Raw genomic sequence first — 12980 nt, forward strand, 5'->3', positions numbered from 1 at the left:
TCTCTATGTGCCAGATGCTTAACATGCTTTAATTTGATTCAACACCCCAAGTCATCCTGAGTTTACATCTGGGGAAACTGGAAGTTTATAGAGGGAAAGTAGCTTGCCCAAATAACCCGGCTGGGGTGCAGCAGAACCGCGATGGGCCTTAAATCGGCACGAGTAAACCGCCGACTTCAGGCCCTTGGCCGAGGACAACATAAGCCAGGCCAGGGTCTCACTGGAACCCTGTGGCAGCAAAGGGTGCTGTTTCCCCTCCCCTCCCCCCACGCCCCCATTGACTGACACTCCAGATTGGTCAAATCCAGGGTCGGCTCCTCACTCTGAAAGCTTTTTCACACTCAGCCAAAGGAAGGGGAGCCCCAATGGCCTGCTCCCTTTCCCCCACCCTCTTCTTGGTTCAGCTCATTTCTTCAGAGGGCTGTGCCCCCACGGTCTGCTCCCCACCCACGAGTGATCTGGTCCCCAAACTTTAACACCATGGACGGGTCCACCATCCCCGCAAACAAACCCTTCCGGCTTCCCCGCCCTCTGAAGGGTGGTCTCCCGAATGACCACCGGGTGTCCCTCCTTCCTCATGCACCCCACCTGCCCACCGCCTACCCGGCGATCGCGCTCAGGCGCTCACCCCCCCCCCCCGCCCCCGCATAGTGCACCGCGGCCCGCCCCCCTCGCGCTCCCCCCTCCCCTCAGTCCAACGGCGTCCCGCGCCCTGGACGTGGCGTTCCGCGGGGCCCTGAGGAAGGCGGCGATGGCGGCGGCCGGCAGCGAGCAGGAGCGGGACCTGGCGCGCTTCGTCTACGTGACGCGCTTCGGCTCGCACCGGTGCGGCGGCGTCTTGCAGCTGGGCGGCCGCCGGGCTCAGGGCCGCGGGAGCTCCGGGCGCGGGGCCGGCTACAGCCCCGAGGAGCCGCGAGCGGCTGCCCGGGCCGGCGCGAAGCTGGCCTCCGGCCCCCGGGCCCGGGGTCCCGCCGCCTCCCCACCGGCGCCGGCGTCGAGCGCGCGGAGCGGTCCCCACGCGGCGGCTCGAGCAGGTGGCGCCTAGGGGACGGTGGGCGGGAGGGCGGGAGCGGGGCGCTCCGCCCGTCGGGGGCGGGTCTGTGGGTCGGCCCGCGCGTCCCTTGGGCCGCGGTCTCCCGGCGGTGGACGCCTCAGGCCTCGGCCTCCCGTCAGCGTCCAGTCAGCCCAGCCCCGCGGGGGCCTCGGGGCCGCCTGGAGCCAGCCCCCGCGGCAGCCTTACGCGGCCCGCGGCCTAGCGGAGCGGGGTCGGGCACGGGGGCCGCCGGCGGCCAGGCTTCGCCTCCCGTCAGTCCCGCCGCCCGCGCGGGGCCGAAAGGCGAGTCCCGTCGGTACCAGGCCTCACGCGTGTAGGTGAAGGGGCGCCAACGGGCACGCGCCGGTCGTGTGAGGTCAGTGGGACAGAAAGGGCAGTGGGTGGAGCCGCTGGCGTCCCCCAGAACAGAGTGGGGCTCGGGGTGCTTGTCGGGGTTCCTAGTGCTCATTGCATTTACAAATAGCTTAAGGAGAACAGACATCTTTACCCCGTCGAGTCACTTCCTGTCTAAGAACAGTTCTTCCGTCTGCTTTGGTGTCCATCGGGAGCGTTTTATATTGGAGACTTTTCCCCATAGGTTTTGCCTATGTCTTGCTACATTTATTCCTAGGTGTCTGATCTACTCGTCTGTTGTAAATGGCGTTTCCTCGTCCATAACGTCCTCTGCATGTTTATTGTTTGTATACAGGAAGCTTCTTGATCTTTCAAGAGATCACCTTTATTTAGGATTGATTTATATACATTTTGAGGTTTGACACGGTTATATGATTTAGTGACAAACCACCACAGTTAAGATAGAGAGCAGTTCCTTCTCGAAAAAGTCCTGCCTCCCTTTGGAGGGCTCATCCATCCGCCTGTGCTTTTTAAAGTTTTTCTTTTTTGAAAGTTTACTGAGATACAGTTCATTCAACTTCACCTATTTAAAGCGCAGAGTTCAGTGCTTTTCACAGAGTTGTACAACCATCACCACACTCAGTTTTGGAAGATTTCTATTGTCCCCAAAGAACCTTGTACCTATTAGCATGTACCCTGTACCCTTTGACGCTCCCTGTTCCCTCTCATTGCCCTCTCCCACCCCTAACCTCAGCCCTAAGCAAGTGCTAAACTTTCTATCTTTATAGATTTGCTTTTCTGGACATCTCCTATAAATTGTGTCACAGAGTATATGAGCCTTCCTGATTGTCTTCCTTCACTTAGCCTATTGATTTGTTAATTTTAGATCATAGCACTTCACTGCATTCTTTTATTGTTAGAATAGGTTTTAGCACTGTCCAGGTATATTATGATATTATTTGTAAGTAGAGATCATTTCATTTCTTTTTTACCTATTCTTATGCGCGGCGTCTATCAAAACGTTGCCTGTTTTATCTTACTGCATGCATAATACTATAAGCATCAGCTCATACCTCAAGTTCAGTGTTGAATAGTAGTGAAGATTGTGGTGTATCCTTGCCTTATTCTTGACCTTAGGGGAAATGTCTCCAGTGTTCCCCATTATATAAGGTACTGGCTCTAGGACAAAGGCATTTATATTTAAAATATTAAAAATTATTCAACTTTTATTTTTTTTCAGTGTTTTTATCCTAAATGGGTGTTGAATTTTTGTCAAAAGCTTTCTCAAGTCTATGGAGATAAACATATTTTTCCCTTAGATGTATTACTATGGCATGTGATATAAATGGATTTCCTAATATTAAACCAACCTTGCATTCCTGAAATAAATCCTACCTGATTATGATGTGTTGTTTTCTTAAAGTAGTGTTGGACTTTGCTAATAATTTGTTTAGAGTTTTGCACTGGTATTCGTGAGGGAAAGTGATCTGTGTTTTTTCTTTCTTTGTACGTCTTCATCTGGTTTAGGTATCAGAGTTATACTTAGTTCATAAAAGGAATTACAGACTTTTCCTTCTTTTTCTATTCTCTGGAATAATTTATAGAACAGTGGGACTACGTGTTGTTTGAAGTTTTGGTAGAATTCTCCTGTGAAACTGTCTGGGTCTAGTGCTTTTTGTGGGATAATTCCTTAACAACTTTCTTTATACCTTCTATGGAAATTGCTGTCTTTAATCTGTATTTATATTGATAGATATACCTATATATTTATAAATATACCTATGTTTAATCTATATTTTCCTAGGAAATTATCTATTTCATCCGTTTCCAAATCTGTTTCCATAGAGGTCTGCAAAGTGGTGTCTTACGATTTCTTAAAAATGTCCATGCTTATTTCTGAGTTGTCATTTTTTTCTGTATGTATGTGTTTTCTCCCTTGTTCTTGATTAAGTTAGCCAGTGTCTTGTCCATTTTGTTAATTTAAAAAAACTCAGGATTTTGATTTATTAACGAGACATCTTGTTTTTCTGGTCTCTTCTGCATTAAAAAATGAAGATAGATAATAAAGATGAAACATGTGCTTTCTTTTGGGTTACTTTGTCCTTTTTATACTTATTTTCAACAGGACATTTCATTCATTTATTTTTTTTATTAATAAAAATGTTTAGTGCAATGAATTTTTTAAACCACTATTTTAAATCCCATAGTTATACAGTATTGTTCATTGTCACTGTTTTTTTTTTTTTTTTTTTTTCATTCTGTAATTTCAGTTTGTATTACCCTTCTCACTCTGGAGCTGATTAAAGATTTTTAAAAAAATTTAATTTCCAGGACTTTTCTGTTTTGTTTTTGTCAGCAAACTCTAGTTTTATTGGACTGTAGTCAGAGTGTTTGTAAGGTCTTCACTTTATGGATACTACAGAGTTTTTCTTTGTGGCCTAATTTGTGATCCTTCCTTTTTGTTCTTTTTCTCTCCCAGAAGCCATGCAATTGAAAGACTGACCCTTTAAACCATGCTTGCCCTTTTAAATGGAGTCAGCCCCATTAAATGGCATGCTTAGTACTTTATGTGGTGTGTGGACCTTCAACTTGCCCATTGAGCTCCCTTCCCTGCAGTTTGTGCTCTGATCCATAGGGGTTTGTTTTAGTGTTTTCAGATTTAGGGTGGATTCAGCCTTTCTGTTGGTCGCATCAGCTCTCCTGAAAGCACTTTTTCTAGTGTCCTTCCTTTCTCTTCCCTGCTGGCCACGGAGCCCTGCTTGGGGTGGGGCAGGAGCACATCTGATCATAGCTCTGCGAGTCAATGATTTTCCTTATTTTACTTGCAGTTAGTTTGCAGTTTCAGTGTTCTCTGTCTTCAAGTAATGCTGAGGCTGTGGTTTTATGTAGAATTTTCAAGGTGAAGTTGTTTGGGGAGAAGTTTGGGGAAGTCAGTTACCACCCATTCCCCATTGTCTGCAGTGACTCTGAAATCTTAAACTGAAAAGGTTTTTGAACAAGAGAAGTGATTTTGAACAAAGGCTGGATTCACTTAGGCCATGTTGGCTATATAAGGGAGATTGAATTGGAGGCAGGCAAGACTGAAGCCCAAGTTGAAGATTTTGTTTGGTATCCTTCCAGACTAAATTTACTTTGATAATCTAGATGTATAAAATGGTACTCGGTGTAACTTGATTGAGATTGACTCCCGAGAACGAGTTGCGGTGGGAAGCCCTCAGACATACCTAAGCAGGGTTATTAGTTTGGACTTCAAGCCCCTCTGATGGCCTCCTTGTTAAAAGGCACTCAGGTTTTTGTTTTTTTTCTGGCCCTCTGCTGGGGATTAAAAAATCCAGGGGTAGTATAAAACATTGTAGCCCTAGGTTTTAGTTTCTTTGAATAATAAAAATAAATAAAAGGCTTATTCTAGGAGGAAGAAAGAGTATGGTGGTGGTGGTGGTTGTGGTGGTGGAGAGCAGGGAAGCCGGGAAAAATACAACGGATTCAATAGAGAGCCTGTATTGCTTTCGTGCCACAAATCCGAGGACAAATAGTCCATCATCAAGGTAGTAGATTGGAAGGGAAGAACACTGAAAGCAGATAAGGCAGTTCGTGGGGGAGAAGAGGGGATACATGAATTCGTGCTGGAGATTGTCACCTATGTTGGTTAGTGGTAACCGGGTAGGCGGGATTATGAAAGCACTGCTGTGCTGTTGTAACTCTACACTGTGCAGACCTCAGGTGTCAGTCTTCCCTCTGGTTGGCTTCTCTTTTGGGATTCTTGCTGCTCCTTTGTGGCAGGGGTGACATGATCGGATCTGGAGGAAGGATGGGGTTGGCTGGGAGAGACTAGAGACGAGAGCCCTGTTGGGGGGCACAGTGGTCCAGTGCAAAGATAAAAGGCCTGACCTGAGGCAGAGCAATGGACACGAATGCACAGGATCGATGACTGACTGAAAGATGGAGAAGGAAGGGTTGCTGGCAACTCTGACGTTCCTGTGCTAGGCAGCTGGGCAGAGGATGGAGCTGGTAACTCCACAGGCCCCCTGCTGTGCTTGGGCGACCAGGAATAGTGTCGAGGGAGAGAGGGCCTGGCATAGATTTATATTTAAACCAAGCCAGAAAGTGCTTCAGTTTTACTCTGTTTTGGGTGTATTTAATATTCATAGTAAAGGGACATTTATTAAATACTTATGCCTAGCCCTTCTTGGGGAACTAGCTGAATTATTTGTCCAGCAACAACGAACGTCTCCCACACTGGACACTACATTAGGTGCTCATGTCATAGATGAATCAGACAAATGTTCTGCCCTTAAGAACTTTTAAATCAATAATGTGAATATAAGCTAGTAGACATGAATGCTGTAAGATGGACACCGTCAAAAGGGTTTGATAGTTTAGGGAAAGGAGAGGCATAAAGGCAGGAAATCAAGGGACATGAATGGAGAAATTTCTAGTGGGATGGTAGAGATTATCAAGAGCATTGGTTTTGAAGCCAGAAAGACATAATCCTGGCTCTGTCATTTATTTGCAGTGTAATATTGGCCAGGTTAGCTAACCACTCTGATCCTCAGTTTCCTCAGATGTAAAATGGGGATAAGAGTTCCTACCTTAGCAAGTTACTGTAAAGACTAAATGAAGTATGTAATGTATGCATAGGGCCCAGCACGGTGTCTGATATGGAATAAGTGACCAGTGAATGTTGGCATACTGAATGGAGATGGCTTGAAGGGCAGGGGGTGGTTATTCCAGTGGAGTGGTTATTTATAGTGGAGACGCACTAAATATTTATTGAACAAATGAAACGTAGGTTTTGGACCATATTGTGGAATGTCTTGGAGACCGTCATTTTATAGTCACTGAAGATTTTTGAGCGGTGGAGTGAAGCGATCAGAGACAGCTACACTTCTGGAAGATAAGCAAGTTTATCTTTCTTCTGTTTGTAAGATGTAGCGGAGTTTAGAAACCCAGGGACAGGCAAATCAGGAAACCCTTCTAACATTTCAAGCAAGACTTAAATATATCAGTTCTCACAGCACTTGGGAGATATTGTCCTAATTTATATGTAATAGAGGATGATTGTAGAGGTACGAATAAATGCTTTGGGAGCGCTGAGCACTTCAAGGATGAGAGAATTAGGGAAGGCTTCACGGTGGCAGAAACGCTACAAGAAGAGTCACGCGTGTTGCTGAGCTAGGAATGAATGATATGTGGGGAAAATGTGTGTGCGTAACCCTGGGTTTGGATCCGTGATGGAGAGTGATTAGGGACGAACTAGAAGTGTTTTTCAAGTGTATGGAAACAGTGTGCAGAGAGAAGGGCAGAGAAAGACTGGAAACATGAGTTGGGACAGTCTTTGATATGTACTGGAGCTACCTTCAGTGAGGTGTGCAAAACGAGTAGAGGAAATGATTTTGTCTTTGTTCTTTTTCTAATTCCCTATACTCCCTGACATGTTTTAAATTTAGTTCCTCAGTCACACTAAGAACTAGCTTTTATTTTTTAACTTCTTAATGTTTATTTATTATTGAGAGACAGAGAGAGACAGAGCATGAGCATGGGAGGAGCAGAGAGAGGGGGAGACATAGAATCTGAAGGAGGCTCCAGGCTCTGAGGTGTCAGCACAGAGCCCGACACGGGGCTCGAACTCAGGAACTGTGAGATCATGACCTGAGCCGAAGTCCGATGCTTAACTGACTGAGCCACCCAACGCCACCCCGCCCCCGACATGTTTTAGATCCCCCAAAATTGCAGGTAAACTTGATGGCTCCTATCCTGACCTCAGGGAGTAATGTCTAGGTTAAGAAAGGCTTACAAATGGAAAATATTTGGAGTGATGCAAGTATAATATTCCGAAGGCTTAGGCATTTAGGGAGAAGGGTCCATATGGGTAAATGAAGAACAGATATTCCCAGATTTGAGTTCTTTTCCTATGCCATATCTGCATATCATCCATACTATCATTTACTTAATATATTTATTTAACATGTGCATTTTTTTCCCTCCCAAGTAAATTTCTTTTTAGAACACTTTACATCATTACCTCAGTGGCAAGCCTGTACCATTTGCCGCAAATAGAAATTAATTAAAAACAATCTAATAAAGGCATAACACTGTTATTAAATTCTAGCCAAATAGCTTGTCTAATAAAGGTTGTCTTTGGTCATAAAGAGAGAGAAGCAAGTCTCAGGGAAGTCTTAATGATATACTCAGACTTTACCCTTGATGTAATCAGATCTAAAAAGAATGGGAGAGAATGAATTTCTCACCATGTGAGTTAATGTTCTTTAGTGCTGTGTGTGTGCTCCACAAGCAGAATTAGTAGTGTGCTTCTCAGAAATTGGGAAATGCCATTTTAGAACATAACTCCTATTCTAATACTCTAGTGGAATACCTCTGGCATTTCTAATGTGTACGGCATTAGATACTGGATCGCTAATAAAGAATAAAACAGACTCCTCAAGTAAACAACATGGCAAACCTTATGATTACTGAGCACAGTGTGCTTTGTGAAATCAGAGAAGGTTCATGGAAAGCTAAATATTGAGTGAGTGGAAGAAAGCCAGGTATAGAGTGGTGGTGGTAGGGTGGTATTATGGCAGATAAGTGTTCAGGTTGGGGAATATAAAGGCTTTCAGAGAACACATGCTTAGCGTTTTATGATTTTGTCTTTGGACACACAAGCTCTTGGGTTTTCTTCTCACAGTTAATATTTGGGAAGGCAGCATGGCTTGGTGGGTAGAGAGGGGAAGCTTATTAATTCTTGACAAACCTTTATTAGTACCTACTCTGTGTCTAGTAGTGTGGCTAGAAAGATGACTAAGACCTCGGGGAGGTCACGGCCTAGTGGAGGGAACACCTTATAAACATGTGATATCAAAGTGTGCTGAGGGCTGTCACCTAAGCGTCCCTAGAGCCAGTGCTGTGTGGGAGACTGTAGAGAGGAGGTGACGGTGTGACCTGAGTCTTGAAGACTAGGTAGAAATTTTCTGTCTTCTAGACAGGTAGAAATTTGCCTTGCAGGCACGCACGTGTGTGTGTGTTCACACACATGCATGCACACAGAACCAGATAAGACAGCATGTGCAAAGGCTAGGAGGGATAAGAGCAAGACATTTGAAGAACCACAGGCATTTTGAATAGTTGAAAGCACAATGTGTGTCTGGAGTTGAATGGAGAAGATAGGAGATTGTGGAGATGTGTTGGGTTAAGAAGTGGCCTCTGGTATCTGTTTATTTTGTTGCTGACTTTTTTGGGGACTCGTCTTTCAAATCAGAAAAGAAAGGAGATTTCCTGGGCATTTCTAAGAAGTTTGTGTCGAGTTTTCTTGGTTTTCTCCCCCAGCATATTATTAGGTAATTGGTAAACTGGTACCGTCTAGAATCAGAAATATACCAACAAGTGTAAAAATTCCCAAGAGAAACTCAAGAGTCATTTATAATTGTCTTTGTTCTCAGGATAGTGAATCCTTTAAAATATGTGCTGGCCTTGATATTTCATCTTTTCACTCTCTCTCTCTCTTTTTTAAATTAGGTTTAACCCGGAAGAATTTAGCTAAACAGTTTGATTTCCCTATACCTTTGGATGAAACTTCGAAAGTAATGAAGAAAAAGAAAAAGGTATGCTATTAGGAGAATGAGCAGTATTTGAATTTTAGATTAACTTCTCTAAATACAAATGTGTGAAGATATTCAAGAGTAGAAATAGTTCCATCTTTTGAAAATTTAATTAACTGGAATGATAAAATAGAATTAATTTAGCAGAAATGGAACTGGGTTTGGAAATATTTATTAACTTAGAAAACAGTCCTCCCAGTGTTTGAGGATATAAACACATTTTAATCAAAATGTAATGGGAGATTTTTCAAAGCATGAAAATATATGTTCCACAGAATATAACGGACTCTCATAAGTAATGTAATATATGGAGAAAATTATGGATTTCACAGAAAAGAATAATGTATCTTTATTAATGACATTGCTCATTTAAAGATAAGGGAGGCACATTTAGTTTCTAGAAGGAAAGCTAACGAGGATGAACCTTTACTCCTGAACCATTTTTACCTCTGGTTGTCCAAATGTCATGGTAACTTGAGTATTTTAAACATATTCAAATCAGTAATTCTACAAATCGTTGTTTTCCACCATATATCTTAAGCACTTCAGTTTAAAGACCTTGTTCGTTGGTAATGACACATAAAATTGTATTGTTTCTGAGCTTTGAATTTATATGAGTTAATAATCCATGTAAAGTGTAAAATAGCCTTCAAGGTGACTAACCCTAAATAGGATTTGAGTGTGCGCCAAATCTTCCCACTCTACTATGAAATGTTTCTTCCAAGAACCAGTTCTTCTTGGGTGGAGAGAAAAGACCAGTGGCGAATATGTACTTAAAACTACTATGTGCCAGATACTGGGGAATGTGCTTTACCTATATTTTTCATTAATTCTAATAATCCAATATATGAAGTTATTACTAGGTGAGATGTAAAACACTTGCCCATTAAAAATCAACTGGTTTCCCAGTGGAATAGAAATTCACCATTTTTATAACTGTTGAAAACAAAATTGAATGTGTTAGAACCATTTAGATAGGATTTTATAGGCATTGCCTTCATCCAGGAGAGTTCATTTAAATAGTACAGAGAGGACATGGTAGGAAATTAGCAGAAGAGATTCCTGATCATGGGAAAACGGTTACGTTTACATTTTAAGTCTCTAAGTGCTAGTAGTACTTTAGCGTGGTATCAGCTGAGGTACAGTACAGTTCAGTCACTACCAGATGCCTCTGTCAAAACATGTTTCCACTTCTCTGCTCATTATTCCTTAACTGTGCTTATATTTTTAAGGATTTAGTATGGAATAAAGTATACAAAGTCATTTCTAGAATGCTTGAAGAAAATGAAAACTATAGACTCAGGCTGAAGTACCAAAAACTATCCAGTGAAAGTAAGTTAACACAATTTTGATTGTATGAAAGAAGACTGGCTTTCCTAGCAGGTTAGTCACCCTGGGGTCACATTCGTCCAGTAGTTTCCCTAATTGTCACATTCAATGTACAGAACTATTGAAATGAGGCTACAACTGTTCGTTGTAATTAAAAAGTACAAAACATCTTAAAGCCCTGAGTTATAGACTAGATGGCCGATGTAGGTGTGAGTAGAGGAGAGCAGAAGGTAAATGTTGATGAGAGTCTACTGAGCAAAAGGAACACACTTGCCTGTGAAATCTGAATTTTAATGCCGTCTCTTTAATATAGATGGCGAAACTTACCCATATTGACGAAGACAAACATTTTAACTGCAATATAAAATTACATATTCTGAGTCATTTCATATAGTCACTTCCTTTCCATGGATGCCACAGTCTAATTTAATGCATTTAACAAAACTGCTCTTGAATTATGGCCTTGATGTCATTATTTCATTCCTGGAAAACAACTCGTAAATTCAGCTATGTTCTAGAGCTCCATCAATATTGAGTTGATATTGTGGCCAGAGAAAAATTAGATGTAATCTAGTATATTTATTAAAGTGCTTGGAAATTCTGGATTCTCAAACAATTAAGTTGGATAAAATTTATGTAACTAATAATGCCACATCAATTGATAAAGCATAGTAGTTATTTCCTCTCCTTCACACACTTGTCCTAATGCACATGTTACCATACTGAATGCTTCCATAGGCTCTTACTCCTGTCACTTGATGATAACTTCTATTTTGACAGTCAGTAAATCTGCAGAATTTAATTTTGTGAAGACTATTGTTATAAGATAGTAATGAGGACAGAATGCCATTTTGTAAGCAATGTTACACCAGAAACTCATTACTGTTAGTGTAACATTGCATCAATAATAGCATAAGTTGTTTGCAATAATGGCATATAAACCAAGGTTCAGATTAGTGATACTCTGTTGTATTTATTCAATTAAAGAGAAGGAGGAGGCAGAAGGGGGATTAGTAGGAAGAAGTAGTCTGCGGTGTTTTAGGAGGAAAATATGCTGGAATAGGCAGAGCAGTGTGCAAGAAGCCTGGACTTTGTTCTGAGTGTTAATCCAGATCCAATTACTTTAATAAACATATTAGACTACAGATAATTTTGCTCTGGTCATAACCTTGATCTTATCAGTTCTCTTGATCTTATCAGCAAGAGGCCTTCTACTAAACATCAAGTAATCCTATAAGAATTATTTACCCATTTAAAATAATATGCTATGTTTTCCAGATAGCCTGTTATAAACAGCAAGTACCCTTGTAATTCGTTATTTTGTATTACAATTTTAAACCAGATTACAAAAACTAATAACAATGTTTTAGAAACATATTATTTCTCTTGTTTCCTAATATGTATTTATTAATGGGATAACCAGGACTAGAGGCCAACTTGAATTTTCCCATATATTTTATGTTGCTTGTAGACTCAAATTGCACAAGATGAATCTTCTTTATCATCTTCTGGTAAGAATTCATTTATATGACAATTATAAAGTATAGACTTTGTTTCCTTCCCTTTTATATCTTAACTCCTACAACTTTTAGTGTGTACCCATTGCTGATTCCAGACTGTTTCCTTCCTTAAACCCAGTAAGCACTCATTAAGTATCTGTTGAAATTTAACAAACTTCTTTTGGTCCCTGTCTTCACAGTGCTATTGTAACAGCTCTCTCCATGGTCCCTGGTTTTTGTTTTTTGTGTGTGTGTTTTTGTTTGTTGATATCTCTTAGTTCTCTTTTCTCTTGAGAAAAATATTATCTCACTACTACTTTCAAATTTTTCTTTTTTAGTGTCCTGGAGGCTATGACACTTTCTGCCTTTCTGACTGTATTTTCTGTATATTTTATATTTGTCCTTTTTGTTACCACTTAATATCCAATGCTGCCCTAGGAGTAGTTGTTGGTTCGACTTTTTCTTCACATATTTATTCTGAGATAATTTTTGTAGCTTCAATTACTCTTTATTGGTGTATGACCCTTAAATCTCTCTTCTGCCTTTGACCTCTGAGTTTCTTCAGGTTATTCTGCAGTTATTTATTTTATTTTATCTTATTTTTAAAAATTTTATCTATTTATTTTTTTAAATAGCTTATTGTCAAGTTGGTTTCCATATAATACCCAGTGCTCATCCCCACAAGTGCCCTCCTCCATGCCCATCACCCTCCTTCCCCTCCCCGCCATACCCTTCAGTCCTCAGTTTGTTCTCAGCATTCAAGAGTCTCTCATGGTTTGCCTCCCTCCCTCTCTCCCCCTATTTCTCCCCTTCTTCTCCCCAACGGTCCTCTATTAAGTTCCCCCTAATCCTCCTATACGTGCAAACATATGGTAGCTGTCAGCAGATAAGCCTGACTTATTTTGCTCAGCATAACACCCTCAAGGTCCATCCATGTTGCTACACATGGCCAGATTTCATTCTTTCTCATTGTCATGTAGTATTGCATTGCATAGATGAACCACATCTTCTTGATCCATTTGTCCATTGATGGACACTTAGGCTCTTTCCATGTTTTGGCTATTGTTGAGAGTGCTGCTATGAACATTGGGGTCCATGTGCTCCTATGCCTCAGCACTCCTGGATCCCTTGGGTAAATTCCTAGCAGTGCTATTGCTGGGTCATAGGGGA

The 12980-nt window shown here is 41.8% G+C and overlaps 1 protein-coding gene across 3 annotated transcripts in view; it reads left to right on the top strand.

Annotated features, from left to right (window-relative positions):
- The first annotated feature begins 1323 nt into the window (after positions 1–1323).
- LOC120223983 (neuronal vesicle trafficking-associated protein 2) overlaps positions 1324–12980 on the top strand; it is a 91717-nt gene continuing 80060 nt past the window's right edge. The window contains exons 1-3 of one of the 3 annotated variants that reach the window (XM_039222212.1): positions 1324–1409; positions 8900–8985; positions 10215–10314. In XM_039222212.1, the coding sequence (XP_039078143.1) occupies positions 8968–8985; positions 10215–10314 (118 nt within the window). In that variant the 5' untranslated portion in view covers positions 1324–1409; positions 8900–8967. Of the gene's footprint in view, positions 1410–8899; positions 8986–10214; positions 10366–11782; positions 11823–12980 lie in introns of those variants that run through there. The other 2 variants (XM_039222215.1, XM_039222214.1) reach the window with 2 other exon arrangements.

The sequence above is a fragment of the Hyaena hyaena genome, unplaced genomic scaffold (genome assembly GCF_003009895.1).
Source record: "Hyaena hyaena isolate Hyena2069 unplaced genomic scaffold, ASM300989v1 scaffold_1081, whole genome shotgun sequence".
Lineage (NCBI taxonomy): Eukaryota > Metazoa > Chordata > Mammalia > Carnivora > Hyaenidae > Hyaena > Hyaena hyaena.